The sequence below is a fragment of the Monodelphis domestica genome, chromosome 2, assembly GCF_027887165.1.
Source record: "Monodelphis domestica isolate mMonDom1 chromosome 2, mMonDom1.pri, whole genome shotgun sequence".
Taxonomy (NCBI): domain Eukaryota; kingdom Metazoa; phylum Chordata; class Mammalia; order Didelphimorphia; family Didelphidae; genus Monodelphis; species Monodelphis domestica.
In genome coordinates, this window is record NC_077228.1 from 126,443,285 (window position 1) to 126,466,812 (window position 23,528).

General features: G+C 37.0%; 1 protein-coding gene across 3 annotated transcripts in view; it reads left to right on the top strand.

The window, feature by feature from the left end:
- The window catches only part of SPATA17 (spermatogenesis associated 17), a 446,142-nt gene that overhangs the window by 389,146 nt on the left and 33,468 nt on the right, over positions 1–23,528 (top strand). Inside the window, exon 10 of one of the 3 annotated variants that reach the window (XM_056815952.1) lies at positions 4,167–4,343. The exons of the other annotated variants lie outside the window; for them this stretch is intronic. Coding sequence (XP_056671930.1) covers positions 4,167–4,328 — 162 coding nt within the window. The 3' untranslated portion in view covers positions 4,329–4,343. Of the gene's footprint in view, positions 1–4,166; positions 4,344–23,528 lie in introns of those variants that run through there. 3 annotated transcript variants of the gene reach the window in all.

A 23,528-nucleotide genomic window follows, 5' to 3' on the forward strand; every position in this document is an offset into this window, starting at 1 on the left:
TAAAAATGATGGAGAATTTTCTCAACTCCCAAATGTTTTTTTTTATTAATTTGTTTTTGTATGTGTCACCTGAAAGGAAAGAACCAAGTTGAATTCTTTCCTGTATGGGCTAGATACTTGAACCTGATGTGATCTTAATTTATGAATTTCCTTGTGATTCAGTCACATTAGACATGATAAAAGCTCCATAGTTCCTGGATCCTAGAGCCATCCTTTAGGCTTCCTTCAAATTGTTTCCAAAGGGAAGGGACTTCAAAAGCCTTCTTCATAATTGAACAAGAATCTACTCAATAATATGACTAACAAGGACCTTATTGTTTACATTTCTTTCCTCTAGAGAAACAAATAAAATGCTTGTAATCTTTCTCTTTTTTCTTTAAAGATGTATTGTATTTTTCTTTTCCATATTACATGTAGTTACAAGTTTTAATAATCTGACTTTTTCTGACATTTTGCAATCTATATATTCTCCCCCTCCTCCTCACTTCTGGAAATGGCAAGTAATATGATATAGGTTATACATATGCTATCATGTAATGAATATTTCCATGTTCATAATGTTGTGAAAGAAGATATATCACTTAACCGAGGAAAAAACTCATGAAGTAAATAAAGTAAAAGTGATCTGCTTCACTCTGCATTCACATTCCACCAGTTTCTTCTATGGTAGTAGATAAAGATTTTTCATCATGAGTCTCTTGGAATTGTCTTGGATCCTGACTTTGCTGATAATAGTTATGTCATTTACAGATTCACAGTTGATCAACATATCCTATTGTTAATATTTACCATGTTCTCCTGGTTCTGCTCACTTCATTTTGCTTCACTTCACATAAGTCTTTCCAGGGTTATTTATGATTGTTCTCTTTGTTATTTCTTATAGCATGAATATAATCTTTTCCCCACACTAGAGCCTTCAAATATTTGATTATAGAATTCATATCCCACATAAATCTTCTCTAGGCTAAAAATGAATAGTTCCTTCATCTGATTCCTAAAAGGGATAATCTTAAGGCTCCTCTGTATCCTAGATTAGATTCTTCTGAATTCTTTCCAGCTCATCAGTATTTTTCCTAAAATGTAGAACAACAGATTGTACACATTCTTCCTAGGAGGTGCAGTGTATATAGTACACTAGAATCTAGCGCCCAGAGTCAATCAGATGAGCTAAAATCTGGCCTCTGATACTTACTATCTGTGTGACCCTGGACAAGTCACTTTACCCTGTTTGCCCCAATTTCCTCAGCCATAAAATATTTTGGAGAAAGAAATGGCAAGACCACACCTTGTATCTTGGCTAAGAAATGATGCATACTGTGAGACAAATACTTAGATACACTACTTTTAAATATTTATAACAATGTGTAACTCAGTTACTCAGTTTAACTGTGCATTACTTCAGTCCTGGAAGACTGGTAACCCTACAGGAGTTAATTGTTGTTGTTGTTGTTGTTCGAAAGGACTCATCAGTGATCATTGCCTAACGAGATCAAAAAGTGATGTATATGGCCTACCTAAGTATCATAGCTATTCTGAGATAAGAAGTTGTTTCAGATTTTATTTGTAGCTTGTTTTCCTATGTTGCAAGGTAGTTCAAGTCACCAGGCCCAGAAGAATTACTTTAAATTCATTTCAATAATAAAATACATGTACCTATGAAGTGCTAAACACTTTGTTGGGGAGACAAAGACAAAAAACAAAGCCAACAATTCCTGCTCTTCGATATTTTAAATGTCTTAAGGGAGTTACACTAAGTACACAGTTCAGTAAATTCAAAGTATGTACAAAGAAATAAAATTTCAGGAAGAACAAAGCCCTATTAATTGCAGAGAATCAAGAAAGGCACCCTGTCCTAGTTGTTAACTACTTCTAAAGGAAGTTAGATATTCTAAAATTTAAAGATGAAGAAATAGTATTCCAGAAATAGGAAACCAAAAATACAAAAGGTTAGAGATGGGTGATGGAATGGCATATAGAAAGTAGATCTGTCAGGCCAGTTTGGCTGCAAAAGTGTGTGTGTATATATATATATATATATATATATATATACATACATACATACATACATACATATATATATATATGAGAGTAATATGACATAAATGGAATATTAATAAAAAAAGAAACTGGGACTCAGTGAGACTCATGCATAGTTACTCAACTGATAAATGTCAGAAGTGAGACTTGAACAGAGGACTTTATAGCTTCAAGTCTAGAAATCTATCTACTAGCCATTTTTTATATCTGAGAGACCTTACTGTTTTGTTATGTTCTCAGTTCACTCTGATTTCTCTATGAAAGCTTGAATCCAGATGATCAGATCATCCTGAGAACATTTAAAGATGAAAGTGACCTAAACAGAAAAGTAGATAAAAATAGAAAATATCTGTCAGTATGCCAAATTATCTTATTCATCAATAATAATGCATTCACTTTACACTTTTGATATTTTAAATAATCATAGTGAGGAAGTAGAAATAATAGCACTAAAGGAAAATCAATGAAAATTTTATAGGGCACTATACAAATACAGAGGAGGTCCATGTTGGAAATGAAACCATTTTGAAGTACTTGAGGTACATATCAATATATCTGATAAAAAGAAAGATTTTCAACAATAGGAAAAAATTTATGGATGGTACTAATTGAAAATAATACAACAAAATGGATACTGTTAAACCTTCTGAATATTTTTTATTTGTACAAGATCTTACAAGAATAAAATATATATGTGTACTAATGGCAACAAGAAAAATCCAAAAGGGAATAATTAGAAAGTTACTTTAATTAAAACTAACGAAAAATGCACAAAATACATGAGAATAAAGCTGTCAAAACATACAAAATACCTGAATAAATGTAATTTCAAGATGTTACTAAAAAAAAAAACAAAGAAAACCTTACATAACTGAAGGAAATTCAATAATCATCACTGAACTAGCCCAGAAAGAAAAATAATAGCATTAGCTAAATTAAATTTATATAGTTATATATACCAGGCATATTACCAAGGGAATACTTTTCAGAGATAGACAAAATAATGATAAAAGTCATTTGGAGTAATAAAATGTTTAAAATAATAAGAGGGGAATGAAAAATATTAAAAATAAAGGGGATAGCAATTCTAGATTTAAGCTTTTATTATAAAGCAGGAATAAGAGGGCAGCTGGGTGGCTCAGTGGATTGAGAGTCAGGCCCAGAGATGGGAGGTCCTGGATTCAAATATGGCCTCAAACACTTCCTACCTGTGTGACCCTGGGCAAGTCACTTAACCCCCATTGCCTAGCAATGCCTAGAATCAATTGATTCTAAGATGGAAAGTAAGGGTTGAAAAAAAAATAAAGCAGGAATAATTCAAAACTATTAGTCAGTTTAGGGGTGTATGGGGTGTTCAGGGAGGGGTAGTATCTCTGAGGGTACACCATAGACGAAAACGCACAAAGACAATTGTCATTCTCGGACACCGAGAGACTACTACTATTAGTCAGTTTAAAAATAGAAAATTAGACCAAAACAATGACTAGATAAGGAAAAATCAGAAATAATTAAATTCAAACAACAAATAGTATGATAAACCTGAAGATAAAAATTATCTAGGCAAGAATCCTCTATTTGATAAGAATTACTAGAAAAAACCTGAAAGATAATTTTCTTTCTGAGAGAAATTAGACTTTGACCAACATCAAATACTATTCTTGTCACACTGAACTCAAAATGGTAAATGATCTGAAAGTAGTAAAGATCATATAATTTTTTAAAACCAAAGAATACTATATCTAGTGCCTTTTGCAGATAGGGCAGAGGGTTTAGATATTCTCTAAAAAGGAATAAAAGTGATGGTAAAGTATAAAATAGATACTTTGGATCACAGGAAATTGAAAAGCTTTTGCCACAGAAAATGCATCTAGGAAACAAAGGGAAACAAATTTTTTTCATCACATATTTAAGATCCCAATAGATAAGTAGTAAAATAGTATGAATAAATAGTTCTAAATTAATGCATTTAACAACTATACAAAGAATGGTGTTAGAGAAAGAAAATCATAAAGATGTATGCTCTTGGAGTTGTGAATTGTTCCCACCATTTTAGAAAGCAATATGGAATTATCTTTAAAAGTGACCAAAAATGCCCCTACCTAATGCCACTGCCTTGTTCTTGTGCCTAGGACTGCCCATTTTGGCTTTTATCTGCTGACATCACTAATTCTGGCTCTGACCGCCTTTTCATCAACTATGCCAGATCAGGAGCTGGTCCTCTGGATAAAAACTATATAAGAACCTATGCCCAGGGAATGAATTTGGTTTTCTGCTGTTGTAGATTAAGATGAATATGGACCAATCCTGATCCTAGTTGTTTCGAGAACTAGAACCTGCTCTTGCCTCTGGGCCTTTGACACTTCCCACCTAATAAATGGAAGGTGGCTGCAAATGTGATTTTTCCTGATGAGCTGTGATTGGCTCCCAGGTAGCAGATGAAACCTTCCTCTTCCCAATGACCAGCAAGCTTTGCCCAAGACCTTGTCTCCAACCCCTTCGTTCACTACTTCAAAGCACTTAAATTGTAGTTATTGAGCTCACGATTGCTTTTGGTGTATTGCATTGTAGACCACATCCCCTGTGTTCAGCAGTGGGCTGTCCTGCCTTGAGCCTGTGCTGAATCCACCTTGTCTGTCCTGTAGCCATGGCCAAACCTAAAACAAATGCCCCGCCGGCCTGTTGTTCTTCCAGTGAAATTGGCAATGTGACCATGCCACCATGGTGAAACAAACAATTGAGCTTTCTCCTCAGGGCCCTGAATCCTAATGGAACACAATGTAGCCAAGGGGGTCGGCGGGAGACCTTCCCTTCCTGCCTTAGCTGGACCAGGGTCTCTGGCAGCTAGAGACCCCTTCAGGACCAGGCTGCCCGCCTTCTACACTGGGTTTTTAATGCTAGAAAGAATAAAGCAAATGGTTTGCATTAAAAAAAAAGTGACCAAATTTTCTACACCCCTTTGAACCAGAGATTCCATTGCTGGTCACATACCCCAAGAAAGTAAAAAAGATCAAAAGAAATATCCCACATGCACCAAATATAGCATCTTGTTGTTTTTTATTTGTTTTTGTTTTTTGTTTTTTAATCACAAATAACTGGAAGCGAACTTTGAAAATGTTCAAAGAATAACTCCAATGCAACTATGAGCAGAGTCTCAGATAAAGTTATGACTTCTCCACAAAGTCCCTTGGAATTCCTGGAAGGGATTAAACAATATTGTTAAAAGATAAGAAATAAGAACTGATATTAATTGGCCTTCCTATAGCCCAAACCTCTCTCCTGACCTCCAATCTCACATTTCCAACTGCCAATTATTGGCATAAAGAATAGAGTGCTAGCCTAGAGTAAGGAAGACCTGAGTTCAAATCCAACTTCAGATACTAGTTAAATGACCCTGGTTGAATTTAACCTCTGCTTCAGTTTCCTCATTTGTAAAATAGGAATGATAATAGCTCATGCATTCCATGATTATTGTAATGATCAAATGAGATACTATTTGTAAAATGCTTTGCAAACCTGGAGACATTCTCTAAATTCTAATTATCACTATCCATCAATTTCCCACACATTTGCCAAAATGACTTTTCTAAATTCTCACCATGTCATCCTACTATTCAGCAAATTCTATTGGCTCCTTATAATTTATAAGATCAAATAGAATTCCCTTTTTTGGAATTTATAGCTTTCCACAATCTGTTTTCTTCACATCTTTCTAATCTTCCTAAATATCACTACTCTCCATACTGCTCTTCACAAATGATGTTCTATCATTTGTCTTTGTGCAAAGAAAATTAGTGCAGAGTTTGATTCTTTCTAATGTCTGAATTGTTCTCACTTATCTGACTCCTAGAGGCAACTGGGCAACATAGTAGATAGAGTGCTAGGTTTGTACTCAGAAAGACTCAAGTTGAAATTTGGCATCAGATACTCTCTGTGTCACTCTGGGTAAGTCACTTAACACTGTTTGCCTGTGATTCCCTATTTGTAAAAAAGTGATTTGGAGAAATAGGATACTACTCAAGTATCTTTACCAAGAAAATCACAAAAGGGGTTGGACATGATAGGAAATGACTGAAAAATAACAACATATCCTCTACCTCTTAGCCATCCTGGACTCCTTCATGGCTCAGTTAAATAATTATCTGTTTTTAACTCCCATAGGTGCCAGTGCCATTCTCTGTACAGTTGCTTAATATCTGTTCTTCATAAATCTTGACTATACCTATTTAAATATGAGTTGTGTCCTCTATTAGAATGTAAGCTCCTGTAGGGCAGGGATGGTTTTCACTCTTTCTTCTCATTCCTTGAACTAAGCACAGTGACCTGACATATAATAATAAATGCATAATAAATGTGTCAATTGATTGATGATCCTGAAATCCTGCCATTTGATTTATGACAAAATAAAAATCTATGGACCATGGAGAGTGGAATTTTCTGTCATAAAGTCTATATGAATTTATAAAAAGTATTATTTAAAAGTGTCTCCTGTGCTCTCCTGCACATTGTACCCTTGGGGGTATTGCCTGTCTTGCCTGTTCCTCTTCCCAACTCTGATCATAAGAATGATTGAAACTAGGAAAAAAGTCATTAAAGTCTACTAATTATCTTTAAGTGTGAGAAATTGTGTGGATTGTCAGGATTGAAGAGAGAAATACAACAGTAATGAGGCAAATTTGCTGGTAAGTTTTAGGACCTTGAAAAAGTATTATAAAGCAATGAAGAAGTGTAGTCATTCATGCAGAGGAACAAGTATTGCCACCATTTTCATATTCAAATACATTCTCAAAATTATTTTTAGAGGGTTTGTCAATAACTGCCAATTTCATAAAATTGGACTTTTTTTTTTACTTCTGTAATTTCTCCCTGAGAAAATATGGACCTTTGATGACGATCTAAAAAAGCTTTGAAAAATAAATAGATTCTAAAGAGAAAATTAGATGTTAGATATTTTATTGTGTAACTAGCAAGAGACTGTCATTTTTCTGTTTCATGACGAATGTCTGGTTTTCTCTACCTTTCTCATTTAATAATGCAACTTGAATTTAACAGACTTTGAGGGGGGAAAATACCTTACATTGTTACTTTATTCATTGTTTCCTTTAGATTAATATGGATAGAATTAGAATATATAGATAGATTTAGAATTAGAATAGAATAGAATTAGAAAAATACTTAGCTTTCCTAATAATTATCATACTCCATTTGCCAGTCTTCATACCTGAACTTTTTATGTTCATAACATCAAAATGTAATCATTCCATACACAGTTTTCAAAAAGTTAATGACATTGAAGGCAGATATATATGAATATGATATATACATTGAGATCTATGATATTATGAGAAGAGTAACTACAGAATCCTGCTTTAATCTCTTTCCTGAGAGAATTTCCTAAGTGAATTACTGAGCTTTTTGAAAAGAGGGCTTCTTATACCGCTCAAACTCAAGATCTTAAAAGATAGTCCTTATCTTTCTCCCTTCCCCCACATGTTCACTCTTTCTAACTTCCTTGTTTCTGTTTTGGTTAATCTCTGTCTAAGAACGGGGTTTCACCATTTAGGAGTCACTCTCAATTCTTTTCTTCCTCACCCATTACTTCTATTTAGTTACTAAGACTTCTCAATTTTATTTACAGAACTTATTTCACATTCTCCATTCACAAAGCCAACACCCTAACTCAGTCTTGCATAATCATTTATCTAGACTCTTGGTACAATTTCTTAAATGACCTCCAGTTTCTTCTCCTCTCTGATTCATCCTCCATACAACTGGTAAATTGATTTTCCTAAATCACCATTCTATGTCAAACTCCTGATCAAGAACTCCAATGTTCATCTTTTTTTCTAGGGTAAAATACAAAATCATCTGTTTTGATTTTAAAGCCCTTCTGAATAAGACTGAAGCCAAATTTTCCCTTTCCAGGCATACTGCAAATTATTGCATTAAGTACACTTCATATTCCAGCCCACCTGACCAGTCTATTGTTATCATAGTGTTCGATTTCTCATCGTTGAATCTTTGGATAGGCTGTCCTATGCCTGGAACACAATCTCTTTTTACCTTGTAGAATTAGAATCTACTCCCCAGGACTCTCTCCCAGCACCCCAATTTCATTCTCATGTTAAGTGCTAAAGTTTTGTGTAGCTCTGCCCCTCTCTCTATTCTCCCTTGATCATGGTTTGTGGAATTGGGCTGAGTCCAGGCAGGAGAATTTTTACTCAGGCTTTTACTTTTGTTCTTGTATTTTTCCTACTTCAAGTGATTATTAATAAATCTTATGAAATATAACACTTGGAGTTATTGGATACTAACTTAAATCTAACAATCTCATGCAATCCTATCTTCCTAGAAGGCATTCAGTCCACTCAAGTGTCACCACCCACACAAAGCCTTTCCTGATTCCTTTTCTAGCTAGTGCCTGTCCTCTGGAAATTTGTGTATGTGTGACTTTAATTTTCTACATACTTGCTTTGACACAATATATTATATGCTCTTTTAGGGCTGGAGCTTAACAAATTATCTTTATATCCCCAATGGCTTCCATTCTGCTGGATACTAGTTGGATGTTGCCCTTCTTATTTGAAGAGGACCAAAATGACATCATTGGTGATCTTTTGATTCATACATAAATTGGATTTAAGTGAGGCAGACTTGCACAAATTTGTCAGCCTTACTCTCCCAATAAAAATTCAGTGGCAAGACAAAAGTAAATATAACTGGTGAGAGCCCAGGAGGCAGCAGATGACCTTGGCATCTTTGATGTCCAACCAAGCTCTAAGCGCTCCACAGTGCTGGCTTTTATCATCTTTATGGAAGTTGGAACAAATTATTCTCATCCATCCCTTCTGCCAGGGAGAGCCTTTACATTCTCCCCTAACTCACTGACAGGTTTGAAGCCTGTCAGTTACCTTCAACTTGATTTAGACTGTCTGCCAAGATAGTTTACCATAGTGTGGCCACTGCAAAGTTCCAGCTTCTTGGAGCTACCAGTGAGATTTGGGTGGCAAATGGATAATAAAAGAGGATGCAAAGTCCTAAAAAGGGTTAGACAAGCCCTCAGGCCAGAAATACTAGTCTTCCCTAACTACCCTGTCATCATAGGCACATAATATTCATTAAGTTATTAAAAATCAAGTTAAGCTAGAGATCCTAAATGAGTCACATTTGACCTCATGGATACCACTGAGACTTGAAAGGGTAGGAACTTTGACTGCTATATGTCTCTAGAAAGGTTTATCTTATTCTATCAGAATCTATCAGAAGATATATTTATATTAAGAAATCCAGAAACATCATGCAAAATTTTGTGGTGAACATGTGGATTATGATAAATGCAGTGAGAAATAAAAGTAATATTATTTAAACCCACATGTAGACCACTTGGTCAGGAAAAAGAAATAAGTGAAAAAATTCCAAAAACAGAACTATTGCCTAAATATTGGAATAGGAGTATGATAGAAAAATGATAAGACTTCAGTTATTTTGAAACTTCTTATAGTTTTCTGCCAAAAGCAGAACAACCTCAAACTTGTTTTTCCTTAATGTTAACTTAGTCATTCAAAAAAAGGATGGACAGTGAACACATACATCTTAGAATTCTTAATACAAAAAAAAGATAATTTTGCAGGAAAAAATGAGGTCATTCTTCATGAACTTTTTCTTCTCTTCTTCCTCTTCTTCACTCAAATAACTTCTGTCACTTTCTCATCTTCACCCCTATTTCAAGTGATGAAATAGCCTTATTTCTCACTTCATCTAACCTCTCTACTTGTTCAGATGATCCCAATCCATCCTGTTTCCTCCAATATATTTCCCCCTTTGTCATCCCCATTTTTTTCTTAATTTCAATCTTTTCCTCTTTAGTGGCTTGTGCACCTCTCCCCTATCCTGAAAAAATCCTCACTCTATCCTTCCATTCCCATGAACCATTATCCCATTTGCCCTTTGTAGCTAAACTCCTTGAAAAGGTTTCTCCACTTTTTCTCTTCTTAACCCCTTACTATCTGGCAACCAACCTTAACATTCCACTAAAACTATTCTCTTCAAATTTCTTTATGATCTTAGTTGCCAAATCCAATGCCAATTTCTCAGTCTTCTTTCTCCTTGAACTTTCAGTGGCCTTTGATGCTCTCTCTCTCTCTCTCTCTCTCTCTCTCTCTCTCTCTCTCTCTCTCTCTCTCTCTCTCTCTCTCTCTCTCTCTCTCTCTGTCTGTCTCTCCCCCCTCCCCTCTCTCCCTATCCCCTTGATGCTTTCTTCTCTCTAGGTTTTAAGGATACCACTCTCTCCTTGTTTTCTCCTTTCTACCCACTCTGTTTGATTTGTGGGGTGGTCCTTCAGATCATGCCCTCTAATTATAGGTATCCCTTAGATTTCTATCCTGATCCCACTTCTCTTTTCCCTCTATACTGCTTCATTTGGTGATCTCATCAATTCCCATGCATTTAATTCCCACCTTTATGTAGATGATCCACAAATCTACATTTCCTGCCTTGTTTTCTCTGCTGATCTCCAGTTTCACATTTCCTACTGCCTTTCAGACATTTCATACTAGATATCCTATAAACACCTTAAACTCAGTATGTCCAAAACAGTGATCATTATCTTTTCCCCTAAACCCTTCCCTGGCCCTAATACCATCCTTTCTTATCAGACAGTTGTCACTATTTCTATCGCATATTCCCTACATCCAAACTATTTTCAAGGCCTGCCTATTTCACCTTTGTAACTATTCCTCCTTCTCTCCTCTGACACTGCAATCACTTTATTAATTTTATTAATTTATTAATCTTCTATTTTGTTGAAGGCCCATACTTTCCCTTGGAAGTATATAGTCAGTTTTGCTGGATAGCTGATTCTTGGTTGAAGACCCAGCTCTCTTGCCTTTCTGAAGATCATGTTCCATGCCTTACGATCATTTAGAGTAGATCTTGCAAGGTCTTGTGTGACCCTGATTGGCATTCCTTTATATCTAAATTGTCTTTTTCTGGCTTCTTGTAGGACTTTTTCTTTTGTTTGAGAGTTTTGGAATTTGGCAATTACATTCCTGGGAGTTGTCTTTTGGGGGTTTAGTGTAGAGGGTGTTCTGTGAGCTCCATCAGTGGCTGTATTGCCCCCTTGTTCTAGAATCTCTGGGCAATTTTCTTTGATTATCTCTTGTATTATGATGTTGAGTTTGCTGTTTATTTCAGGCTTTTCTGGAAGTCCAATTATTCTTAAATTATCTCTTCTCCCTCTATTTTCCAAATCTGTCACTTTGTCAGTGAGATATTTTATGTTCTCTTCTAATTTCTTGGTCTTTTGGCTTTGCTTTATTAGTTCTTGCTTTAAAGCCTGGTTTTATTTTATAGTTTGGTCAAACTGGTTTTGTAGATGTGTGAATTTCTTTTGCATTATTTGCCACTTTTCCTCCCAGAAAGCTTCCATCTTTTTGATCATTTCAGATTCAAATTCTTCATGGGTTTGTGGAGAGTTTCCATTTTTTTGGGAAGGTTTCTGAGCATTTGCTTGTGTTTCCTCTTCTATCTCCTCTGTGTTTTGTATTTTTGCTCCATAAAATGTGTCCAAAGTTGCCCCCTTCTTCTTGTTTTTTTTTTTTTTTAATTTTGGGACTTTTGTGCTTCTGTGGAGTTTGCCATCTCTATCTGAGTGGGGGGGACTAGCTTTTCTTATCTCTGTCTGGCGTTCAGAGGTTTTAGCCCTAGGCAGATTATCCATTCTATGCAGTTGTTGTTCTGTCTTCCCAGGAAGCCAGGAGTTGCTGGTGTGTCCCTCTTACTTGCCTCCTCTCCTCGGCACCCTCCTGATGCTTCTCCATTGCCTTACTTCTTACTTACTACTAAGCCTAGCTTGGCCCTTGTTCCTGTGCCTTAGCCGGCCAGCAGCTGCACTCTGTGGGGGGAGGGGCCATGGCTTCTCGGAGCTCTGAGGTCTCCTAATGAGATTAGCTTTCCCTCAGTTGAATTTAGTATGCCTTGAGGCAGGGACTTTTTTAGTGAGACTCTGATGGAAGGATCCAGCCAGCAGGTTACAAGCACCCCCCTCTCTCTTTGTTTCCCTGCTGTCTGGGTGCCCCCTCGACTGGGTCAGGTTGTTTTCAGGATGTGACCTTCAGAATAGCCGGCTCCCGAGGCTCTTTTGCCAGCCCTGAGGTTTGCTGTTGTTCCAGACAACCCTGTTCTCTGAGGGGGAGGGGCCGTGGCTTCCTGGAGCTCCAAGGGCTCCTCCCAGGGGGTTACGAGCTCCCCCATCCCTCTCTGTTTCCTTGCTGTCTGGGTGCACCCTCGACTGGGTTAGGTTTTTTTCAGGAAGCGGCCTTCAGAATAGCAGGCCGTGGGGCTCTGAGGTTGCCTCTGCTGCCTCTGACTTTGGACTCGGCGCTCTGAGTTGGGGGGGGGGGGGATGGGTCCTAGGACCTTCCTTCTGCCTACCCCTTAGGTTCGAGTGGTCTCGGGTTCTGGCTTTTGGGGGAGGCCATACCTTTTGATCCAGGTCCAGGTCCAGGAGGAGGACTCCCAGGGTCTATGCTGTTGATTGTTTTGAATTTTGATGCCCTAGGAGCATTTGGTTTGAGATCTGTAAGAAAGGGTTTCAGGAGATCTGAACTTTAGCTTTCTCTAAGCCGCCATCTTTTTTTTTTTTTTTAAATATATTTTATTTGATCATTTCCAAGCATTATTCGTTAAAGACATAGATCATTTTCTTTTCCTCCCCCCCACCCCCCATAGCCGACGCGTAAGTCCACTGGGCATTAGATGTTTTCTTGATTTGAACCCATTGCTTTGTTGATAGTATTTGCATTAGAGTGTTCATTTAAAGTCTATCCTCTGTCATGTCCCCTCAACCTCTGTATTCAGGCAGTTGCTTTTTCTCGGTGTTTCCACTCCCATAGTTTATCCTTTGCTTATGAATGGTGTTTTTTTTCTCCTGGATCCCTGAAAGTTGTTCAGGGACATTACACCGCCCCTAATGGAGAAGTCCATTACGTTCGATTATACCACAGTGTATTAGTCTCTGTGTACAATGTTCTCCTGGTTCTGCTCCTCTCGCTCTGCATCACTTCCTGGAGGTTGTTCCAGTCTCCATGGAACTTCTCCACTTTATTATTCCTTTGAGCACAATAGTATTCCATCACCAACATATACCACAGTTTGTTCAGCCATTCCCCAATTGATGGGCATCCCCTCGTTTTCCAGTTTTGGGCCACCACAAAGAGCGCAGCTATGAATATTTTTGTACAAGTCTTTGTGTCCATTATCTCTTTGGGGTACAGACCCAGCAGTGCTATGGCTGGGTCAAAGGGTAGATATTCTTTTGTCGCCCTTTGGGCATAGTTCCAAATTGCCCTCCAAAATGGTTGGATCAGTTCACAACTCCACCAGCAATGAATTAATGTCCCTACTTTGCCACATCCCCTCCAGCATTCATTACTTTCCTTTGCTGTTATGTTAGCCAATCTGCTAGGTGTGAGGTGATACCTCAGAGTTGTTTTGATTTGCATCTCTCTGATTATAAGAGATTTAGAACACTTCTTCATGTGCTTGTTAATAGTTTTGATTTCTTTATCTGAGAACTGCCTATCCATTTCCCTTGCCCATTTATCAATTGGAGAATGGCTTGATTTTTTGTACAATTGATTTAGCTCATTATAAATATGAGTAATTAAACCTTTGTCAGAGGTTTCTATGAAGATTTTTTCCCAATTTGTTGTTTCCCTTCTGATTTTAGTTATATTGGTTTTGTTTGTACAAAAGCTTTTTAGTTTGATGTAGTCAAAATTATTTATTTTACATTTTGTGATTCTTTCTATATCTTGCTTGGTTTTAAAGCCTTTCCCCTCCCAAAGGTCTGACATGTATACTATTCTGTGTTTACCCAGTTTACTTATGGTTTCCTTCTTTATGTTTAAGTCACTCACCCATTTTGAATTTATCTTGGTGTAGGGTGTGAGGTGTTGATCTATTCCTAGTCTCTCCCACACTGTCTTCCAATTTTCCCAGCAGTTTTTATCGAATAGTGGATTTTTGTCCCAAAAGCTGGGATCTTTGGGTTTATCGTATACTGTCTTGCTGAGGTCGTTTTCCCCCAGTCTATTCCACTGATCTTCCTTTCTGTTTCTTAGCCAGTACCAAATTGTTTTGATGACTGCTGCTTTGTAATATAGTTTTAGGTCAGGGACTGCAAGGCCCCCATCATATGTGTTTTTTTTCATTAATTCCCTGGATATCCTTGATCTTTTGTTCTTCCAAATGAACTTTGTTATGGTTTTTTCTAAATCAGTGAAGAAGTATTTTGGTAGTTCAATGGGTATGGCACTAAATAGATAAATAAGTTTGGGTAGGATGGTCATTTTTATTATATTGGCTCGTCCTATCCATGAGCAGTTAATGTTTTTCCATTTGTTCAAGTCTAGTTTTAGTTGTGTGGCGAGTGTTTTGTAGTTGTGTTCATATAGTTCCTGTGTTTGTCTTGGGAGATAGATTCCTAGGTATTTTATTTTGTCTAAGGTGATTTTGAATGGGATTTCTCTTTCTAGTTCTTGCTGCTGAGCTGTGTTGGAGATATATAGAAAAGCTGATGATTTATGTGGGTTTATTTTGTATCCTGCAACTTTGCTAAAGTTGTTGATTATTTCAATTAGCTTTTTGGTTGAATCTCTAGGATTCTTTAAGTAGACCATCATGTCATCCGCAAAGAGTGATAACTTGGTCTCCTCCTTGCCTATTCTGATACCTTCAATTTCTTTATCTTCTCTAATTGCTACTGCTAGTGTTTCTAGTACAATGTCAAATAGTAGAGGTGATAATGGGCATCCTTGTTTCACTCCTGATCTTATTGGGAATGCATCTAGTTTATCCCCATTGCAGATGATATTAGCTGTTGGTTTTAGATATATACTGTTTATTATTTTTAGGAATGACCCTTCTATTCCTATGCTTTCTAGTGTTTTTAATAGGAATGGGTGTTGTATTTTATCAAAGGCTTTTTCTGCATCTATTGAGATAATCATGTGGTTCTTGCTAGTTTGCTTGTTGATGTGGTCAATTATGTGGATGGTTTTCCTAATGTTGAACCAGCCCTGCATCCCTGGTATGAATCCTACTTGATCATGGTGAATGATCCTTCTGATCACTTGCTGGAGTCTTTTTGCTAGTATCCTATTTAAAATTTTTGCATCTATATTCATTAGGGAGATTGGTCTATAGTTTTCTTTCTCTGTTTTTGACCTGCCTGGTTTTGGAATCAGTACCATGTTTGTGTCGTAAAAGGAGTTTGGTAGAACTCCCTCTTTGCTTATTATGTCAAATAGTTTGTATAGTATTGGGGTCAACTGTTCTCTGAATGTTTGATAGAATTCACAGGTGAATCCATCAGGCCCTGGGGATTTTTTCTTAGGAAGTTCTTTGATGGCTTGATGGATTTCAATTTCTGATATGGGATTATTTAAGAATTCTATTTCCTCTTCTGTTAGTCTAGGCAGTTTGTATTTTTGTATATATTCATCCATTTCTCCTAAATTGGTGTATTTATTGCCATATAATTGGGCAAAGTAATTTCTAATGATTGCCTTAATTTCCTCCTCATTGGAGGTGCTGTCCCCCTTTTCATCTTTAATGCTGTGAATTTGCTTTTCTTCCTTCCTTTTTTTAATTAGATTGACCAGTACTTTGTCTATTTTGTTTGTTTTTTCAAAGTACCAGCTTCTTGTCTTTTTTATTAAATCAATAGTTCTATCACTTTCGATTTTATTAATTTCTCCCTTAATTTTTAGGATTTCTAATTTGGTTTTCTGCTGGGGGTTTTTAATTTGATCGCTTTCGAGTTTTTTCAATTGCATTTCCAATTGATTGATCTCTGCTCTCCCTTGTTTGTTAATATGAGCTTTCAGGGATATGAATTTGCCTCTGATTACCGCTTTGGCTGCATCCCAAAAGGTTTGAAAGGATGTTTCGCCATTGTCATTTTCCTTGATGAAATTATTAATTGTTTCTATGATTTCTTCTTTAGCTAAACGGTTTTGGAGTATCATATTGTTTAATTTCCAATTGGTTTTAGATTTGGTTTTCCATGTACCATTACTAATCATTATTTTTATTGCCTTGTGATCTGAGAAGGCTGCATTCATTATTTCTGCTTTTTTGCATTTGTGTGCTATGTTTCTGTGACCTAATGTATGGTCAATTTTTGTGAATGTGCCATGTGGTGCTGAGAAGAAGGTGTATTCCTTTTTATCCCTATTTATTTTTCTCCATATGTCTATTAATTCTAATTTTTCTAAGATTTCATTCACTTCTTTTACCTCTTTCTTATTTATTTTTTGATTTGATTTATCTAAATTTGATAATGGTTGGTTTAAGTCTCCCACTAGTATGGTTTTATTGTCTATTTCTTCCTTCAATTCTCCTAGTTTCTCCATTAGAAATTTGGGTGCTATATTATTTGGTGCATACATGTTGATTAATGATATTTCCTCATTGTCTAGAGTCCCTTTTAACAAAATATAATTACCTTCCCTATCCCTTTTGATCAGGTCTATTTTTGCATTGGCTTTATCAGATATCATGATTACCACTCCTGCCTTCTTTCTATCAGTTGAGGCCCAGAAGGTCTTACTCCATCCTTTAATTCTGACCTTGTGGGTGTCAACCCGCCTCATGTGTGTTTCTTGAAGACAACATATGGTAGGGTTTTGGATTCTAATCCATTCTGCTATTTGTCTACGTTTTATGGGTGAGTTCATCCCATTCACGTTCAAAGTTATGATTGTCATTTGTGGACTCCCTGGCATTTTGATTGCCTTCCCTAATTCTAACCTTTTCTTCTTCGGCTCTACCTTTTAGTCCAGTGATTTACTTTGAATCAGTCCCCCTTGTCCCCTCCCTTGATGTTTCCCTTTTTAGTCCCTCCCTTTTTGTTCCCTCCCCCTCCCCCCTCTCTTTCCCTCCCTTTTTGTTCTCCCTCTCCCCCTCCCCCCCTTGGTTTTCCCTTCTCCTTACCCTTGTTGGGTAAGATAGAATTCAAGATCCCAATGGATCTGGATGTTTTTCCCTCTCAGAGTTGATTTCCCTGAGATTGAGGTTTAAGTAAACCCCCCCCCTCTCTTCCTCTCCTTCTTATAGGAGTTTTCTTCCCCTCCCCTTCCCCTGTGAATCTTTGTGTGAGAACCATTATTCTATTTGGTCTTTCTTTACCCCCTATTTATACATTACATTTTCCCCACATATTAGTATACATAGGTTGATATAAATGTAGTCCTTATAGAAGAGAGTTTGAGTAAAAGAAGATAACATTTTTCCCCTTTCCTTAATATTTACCTTTTCAGGTATTCCTTGCTCTTTGATTTTCGGTATCAAACTTTCCACAGAGCTCTGGTCTTTTCTTTGCAAAAAGTTGGAAGTCTTCTATTTTGTTGAATGCCCATACTTTCCCTTGGAAGTATATAGTCAGTTTTGCTGGGTAGCTGATTCTTGGTTGGAGACCCAGCTCTCTGGCCTTTCTGAAGATCATGTTCCATGCCTTACGATCATTCAGCGTAGAACTTGCAAGGTCTTGTGTGACCCTGATTGGCATTCCTTTATATCTAAATTGTCTTTTTCTGGCTTCCTGTAGGATTTTTTCTTTTGTTTGATAGCTTTGGAATTTGGCAATTACATTCCTGGGAGTTGTCTTTTGGGGGTTTAGTGTAGAAGGTGTTCTGTGAGCTCTGTCAGTGGATGTATTGCCCCCTTGTTCTAGAATCTCTGGGCAATTTTCTTTGATTATATCTTGTATCACCATGTCCAGTTTGGTGTTTATTTCTGGCTTATCTGGGAGTCCAATTATTCTTAAATTATCCCTTCTCCCCCTATTTTCCAGATCTATCACCTTGTCGGTGAGATATTTTATGTTCTCTTCTAATTTCTTGGTATTTTGGCTTTGCTTTATTGATTCTTGCTCTTTTACACGATCATTGTCTTCCAGCTGCCTGATTCTGGCCTTTAAAGCCTGGTTTTCTTTTACAGTTTGGTCAAACTGGTTTTGTAGATGCGTGAATTTCTTTTGCATTATTTCCAACTTTTCCTCCCAGAAGGCTTCCATCTTTTTGGTCATTTCTGATTCAAATTCTTCATAGGTTTGTGGAGAGTTTCCATTTCCTTTGGATGGTTTTGGAGCATTTTCTTTTATATTATCTTCTGTCTGCTCTGTATTTTGTATTTTGGCTCCATAGAATGTGTCCAAAGTCGCCCCTTTCTTCTTATTTTTCTTGGTATTTTGGGGCTTCTGTGGTTCTGTGGAGTTTGCCATTTCTGAATGTGGAGGATTAGTTTTTCTTGTCTCTTTCTGGTGTTCAGGGGCTTTAGTCCTGGGCAGATAGTTCTATGAGCTTTCCCTGGGTTAAACTGAATATGCCTCACTGGAACTGGAATGGAAGGGTCGGACCACGAGGCCACACTCTCCCCCTGGCTCGATTTCCGGAAGTTGCCTTCAGAATCGCTGGCCGTGAGGCTGTTTCGTCGGCCTGCGGGGGGATGGGCTGCCGCTTCCCCAAGCTCCGAGAGCACAGACTTTCACTGAGACTTGGATAGCAGGATCCAGCCCGTGAGGCTGTCTTGCCCGCCCTGAGGGTTGCTGTTGTTTTGACCAGCTCTCTGCAGCGGAGGCCCCAGGCAGTAACTTTCCCCCGGACCAACCGGCTCTCTGCAGCGGAAGCCCCAGGCAGTAACTTTCACCCGGACTGGGACTTGGGTAGAAGACCCTGAGGGTTGTTGTTCCTCAGACCCTGCTCTCTGAGCCCGGCGCGGCTGCCGCTTCCGGGAGCCTTGGACTCTGCGCTCCTACCCCTGAGGTCCGAGGGATCTCGGGTTCTGGCTTTTAAGGGGAGCCGTACCTTTTGAACCGGGTCCAGGTCCAGGAGGAGGGTTCCCAGGGTCTGTGCTGTTGATCGTTTTGAATTTCGGCGCCTTAGGAGCTTCTAGTTTGAGATCGGTCGGGAAGGGTTTTCCGGAGATCTGAACTTCAGCTTTCTCTAAGCCGCCATCTTAACCGGAAGTCTCTAAGCCGCCATCTTGACCGGAAGTCGCAAATGATAAAATTAAAGGTATGTAGTGTTCAGCAAATCAATGCAAGCCAAATATCATTAATCATCATTCCCATTAACAAAATGTTTGTGAGTGCCTATTACCCAGAACATTTTCTTTTTTTTCCATTTGAATAAGTTTATTTAGTCAATTTAGAACATTATTCCTTGGTTACAATAATCACATTATTTCCCACCCTCCCCTCCACCCACTCTTCCCGCAGCCAAAGCACAATTTCATTGGGTATTACTTGTGTCCTTGATCAGAACCTATTTCAATGTTGTTGTTTGCACTAGGATGTTCATTTAGAGTCTACATCCCCAACCATATCCCCCTGCGACCCATGTATTCAAGCAGTTATTTTTCTTCAGTGTTTTTACTCCCACTGTGTTTCCTCTGAATGTGGATAGTGGTTTTTCTCATAGGTTTCTCCAAGTTGTTCAGGGTCATTACATTGCCACTAATGGAGAAGCCCATTACATTTGATTGTACCACAGTGTATCAGTCTCTGTGTACAATGTTTTCCTGGTTCTGCTCCTCTCACTCTGCATCACTTCCTGGAGGTTGTTCCCGTCCCCATGGAATTCCTCCACTTTAGTACTCCTTAGTGCACAATAGTATTCCATCACCAACATATACTACAATTTGTTCAGCCATTCCCCAATTGAAGGGCATTCCCTCATTTTCCAATCTTTTGTCAACACAGAGCACAGCTATGAATATGTCTTGTTCCTTATTATCTCTTTAGGGTACAAACCCAGCAGTGCTATGGCTGGATCAAAGGGCAGACAGTCTTTTATCGCCCTTTGGACATTGTTCCAAATTGCCCCTCCAGAATGGTTGGATCAATTCACAACTCCACCAGCAATGAATTAATGTTCCAACTTTGGCACAACCCCTTCAGCATTCATTACTTTCCTTTGCTGTCATCTTAGCCAATCTTCTAGGTGTGAGGTGATACCTCAGAGTTGTTCTGATTTGCATTTTCTCTGATTATAAGAGATTTAGAACACTTTTTCATGTGCTTATTAATAGTTTTGATTTTTTTTAACTGAAAATTGCTTATTCATGTCCCTTGCCCATTTTTCAGTTGGAGAATGGCTTGATTTTTTGTACAACTGTTTTAGCCCTTTATAAAATTGATTAATTAGACCTGTATCAAAGGTTTTTGTAATGAAGATTGTTTCCCAATTTGTTGCTTCTCTTCTAATATTGGATGCATTAATTTTGTTTGTACAAAACCTTTTTAATTTAATGTAATCAAAATTATTAATTTTACATTTTGTAATTTTTTTCTAGTTCTTGATTGGTTTTAAAGTCTTTCCCAAAGATCTGACAAGTATACTATTCTGTTTGCCTAATTTGCTTATAGTTTTCTTCTTTATATTCAGGTTATTCACCCATTTTGAGTTTATCTTGGTGTAGGGAGTGAGATGTTGATCCAAACCTAATCTTTCCCATACTGTCTTCCAATTTTCCCAGCAGTTTTTTTTTTTATCAAAAAGTGGGTTTTGGTTCCCAAAACTGGGATCTTTAGATTTATTATAGACTGTCTTGCTGAGGTCATTTACCCCAAGTCTATTCCATTGATCCTCTTTTCTGTCTCTTAACCAATACCAAAATTTTTTGATAACCACTGCTTTATAGTATAGTTTGAGATCTGGGACTGCAAGGCCACCTTACTTTGCTTTTTTTTTTTTCATGATTTCCCTGGATATCCTAGATCTTTTGTTCTTCTGCATCTATTGGTAATTCAATGGGTATGGAACTAAATAAGCAAATTAATTTTGATAGGATTGTTATTTTTTTATATGTTCATCCAACCCATGAGCAATCAATGTATTTCCAATTGTTTAGATATAGTTTTAATTGTGTGGAAAGTGTTTTGTAGTTGTGTTCATGTAGTTCCTGTGTTTGTCTTGGCCGATAGATTCCTAAGTATTTTATATGGTCTAGGATGATTTCAAATGGAATTACTCTTTCTAATTCTTGCTTCTGAGATGGATTGAAGATATATAGAAATGCTGATGACTTATGCGGGTTTATTTTGTATCCTGCAACTTTGCTAAAGTTGTTGATTATTTCCACTAGCTTTTTGGTTGTTTCTCTAGGATTCTTTAACTAAACCATCATATCATCCACAAAGAGTGATAGCTTAGTCTCCGCATTGCCTATTTTAATATCTTCAAATTCTTTTTCTTCTCTAATTACTAATGCTAGTGTTTCTAGTGCAATGTTAAATAATAGGGATGATAATGGGTATCCTTATTTCACTCCTCATCTTCTTGGGAAGGCTTCCAGTTTATCCCCATTGCAGATGATGTTTGCTGATGGTTTGAGATATATATTGTTTATTATTTTTAGGAAAGGCCTTTCTATTCCTATACTTTCTAGTGTTTTCAATAGGAATGAGTGTTGTGTTTTTCAAAGGCTTTTTCTGCATCTATTGAGATAATCATGTGATTTTTGTTGGTTTGTTTGTTAAAATGGTCAATTATGTGGATTGTCTTCCTAATATTGAACCATCCTTGCCTTCCTGGTATAAGTCCTGCTTGGTCATAATGAATAACCCTTGTGATCACTTGCTGGAGTTTTTTTTGCTAGTTTCCTCTTTAAGATTTTTGCATCTATGTTCATTAAGGAGATTGGTCTATAGTTTTCTTTCTCTGGTTTTGACCTGGCTGGCTTTGGAATCAGAACCATATTTGTGTCCTAAAAGGAATTTGGTAGAACTCCTTCTTTGCTTATTCTGTCAAATAGTTTGTATAATATTGGATTTAGTTGTTCTTTGAAAGTTTGATAGAATTCATTTGTGAATTGATCTGGACCTGGGGATATTTTCTTAGGGAGTTCTTTGATGACTTGTTCAATTTTGTTTTCTGATATTGGGTTGTTTAGGTAATCTATTTCTTCCTCTTTTAGTCTAGGCAATTTATATTTTTGTAAGTATTCATCCATTTCACCTAGATTGCCATATTTGTTGCCATATAATTGGGTATAGTATTTTTTAATGATTGCCTTAATTTCCTCTACATTAGAGATGAGGTCTCCCTTTTCATCTTAGATACTGTCAATTTGGTTTTTTTCTTTCTTTTTTTATTATACTGACTAGTACTTAATCTATTTTATTTGTTTTTTCAAAGTACCAGTTTCTAGTCTTATTTATTAAATCAATACTTTTTTTGAATTTCAATTTTATTAATTTCTCCTTTGATTTTAAGGTCTCCAATTTAGTTTTCATCTCAGGATTTTTAATTTATTTGCATTCTAGTTTTTTAATTTGCATACCAAATTTATTGACTTCTGCCCTTCTTAATTTGTTAATATATGAACTCAAGGATATAAATTTCCCCCTGAGTACTGCTTTGGCTGCATCCCATAGGTTTTGAAAGCATATCTCATCATTGTCATTTTCTTCAATGAAGTTATTGTTTCTATGATTTGTTCTTTAACTAGCAGCTTTTGGAGAATTATATTGTTTAATTTCCAATTAATTTTTGATTTACCTCTCCATGTACCCTTACTAATTATTATTTTCATTGCATTGTGATCAGAGAAGGTTGCATTTATTATGGCTCTTTTGCACTTGTTTGCAATATTTGTATGCCCTAATACATGGTCAATTTTTGTGAATGCTGCTGCTGAAAAAAAGGTATATTCCTTTTTGTCCTTATTTATTTTTCTTCACATGTCTACTAACTCTAATTTTTCTAAGATTTCATTCACTTCTCTTACCTCTTTCTTATTTATTTTTTGATTTGATTTATCTAGTTCAGATAGAGGAAGGTTCAGGTCTTCCACTAGTATAGTTTTTCTATCTATTTCATCCTTGAGCTCCTCTAGTTTCTCCTTTAGAAATTTGGATGCTATGCCATTTGGTGCATACATGTTGAGTACAGATATTTCCTCACTGTCTATACTGCCTTTTATCAGGATGTAATTACCTTCCCTATCTTTTTTTAACTAGATTTATTTTTACTTTGGTTTTGTCAGATATCATAATTGAGACGCCTGCCTTCTTTTTATCAGTTGATGCCCAATACATTTTGCTCTAGCCTCTCACTTTCACCCTATGCATATCGACCTTTCTCATGTGTGTTTCTTGTAAACTGCATATGGTAGGGTTTTGGATTCTAATCCACTCTGCAGTGTTTTATGGGTGAGTTCATTCCATTCACATTCAGAGTTATGATAACCAGCTATGTATTTCCAGCATTTTGATTTCTACTCCTGGTCCTGCCTTTTCTTCTTTCACTATTTCCTTCTATACCAATATTTGTTTTTAATCAGTCCCTCTAGTTCCCACCCTTATTTTATTTCCCTTTCTACCCCCACTCTTCTTATTCCCCCCTTATTTTCTTTGCTGTCTTTAAAACTACCCTCCCACCGTCTCCCTCCCTTGTACTGCTTCCCTCCCCACCAGTCCATTTGTTACC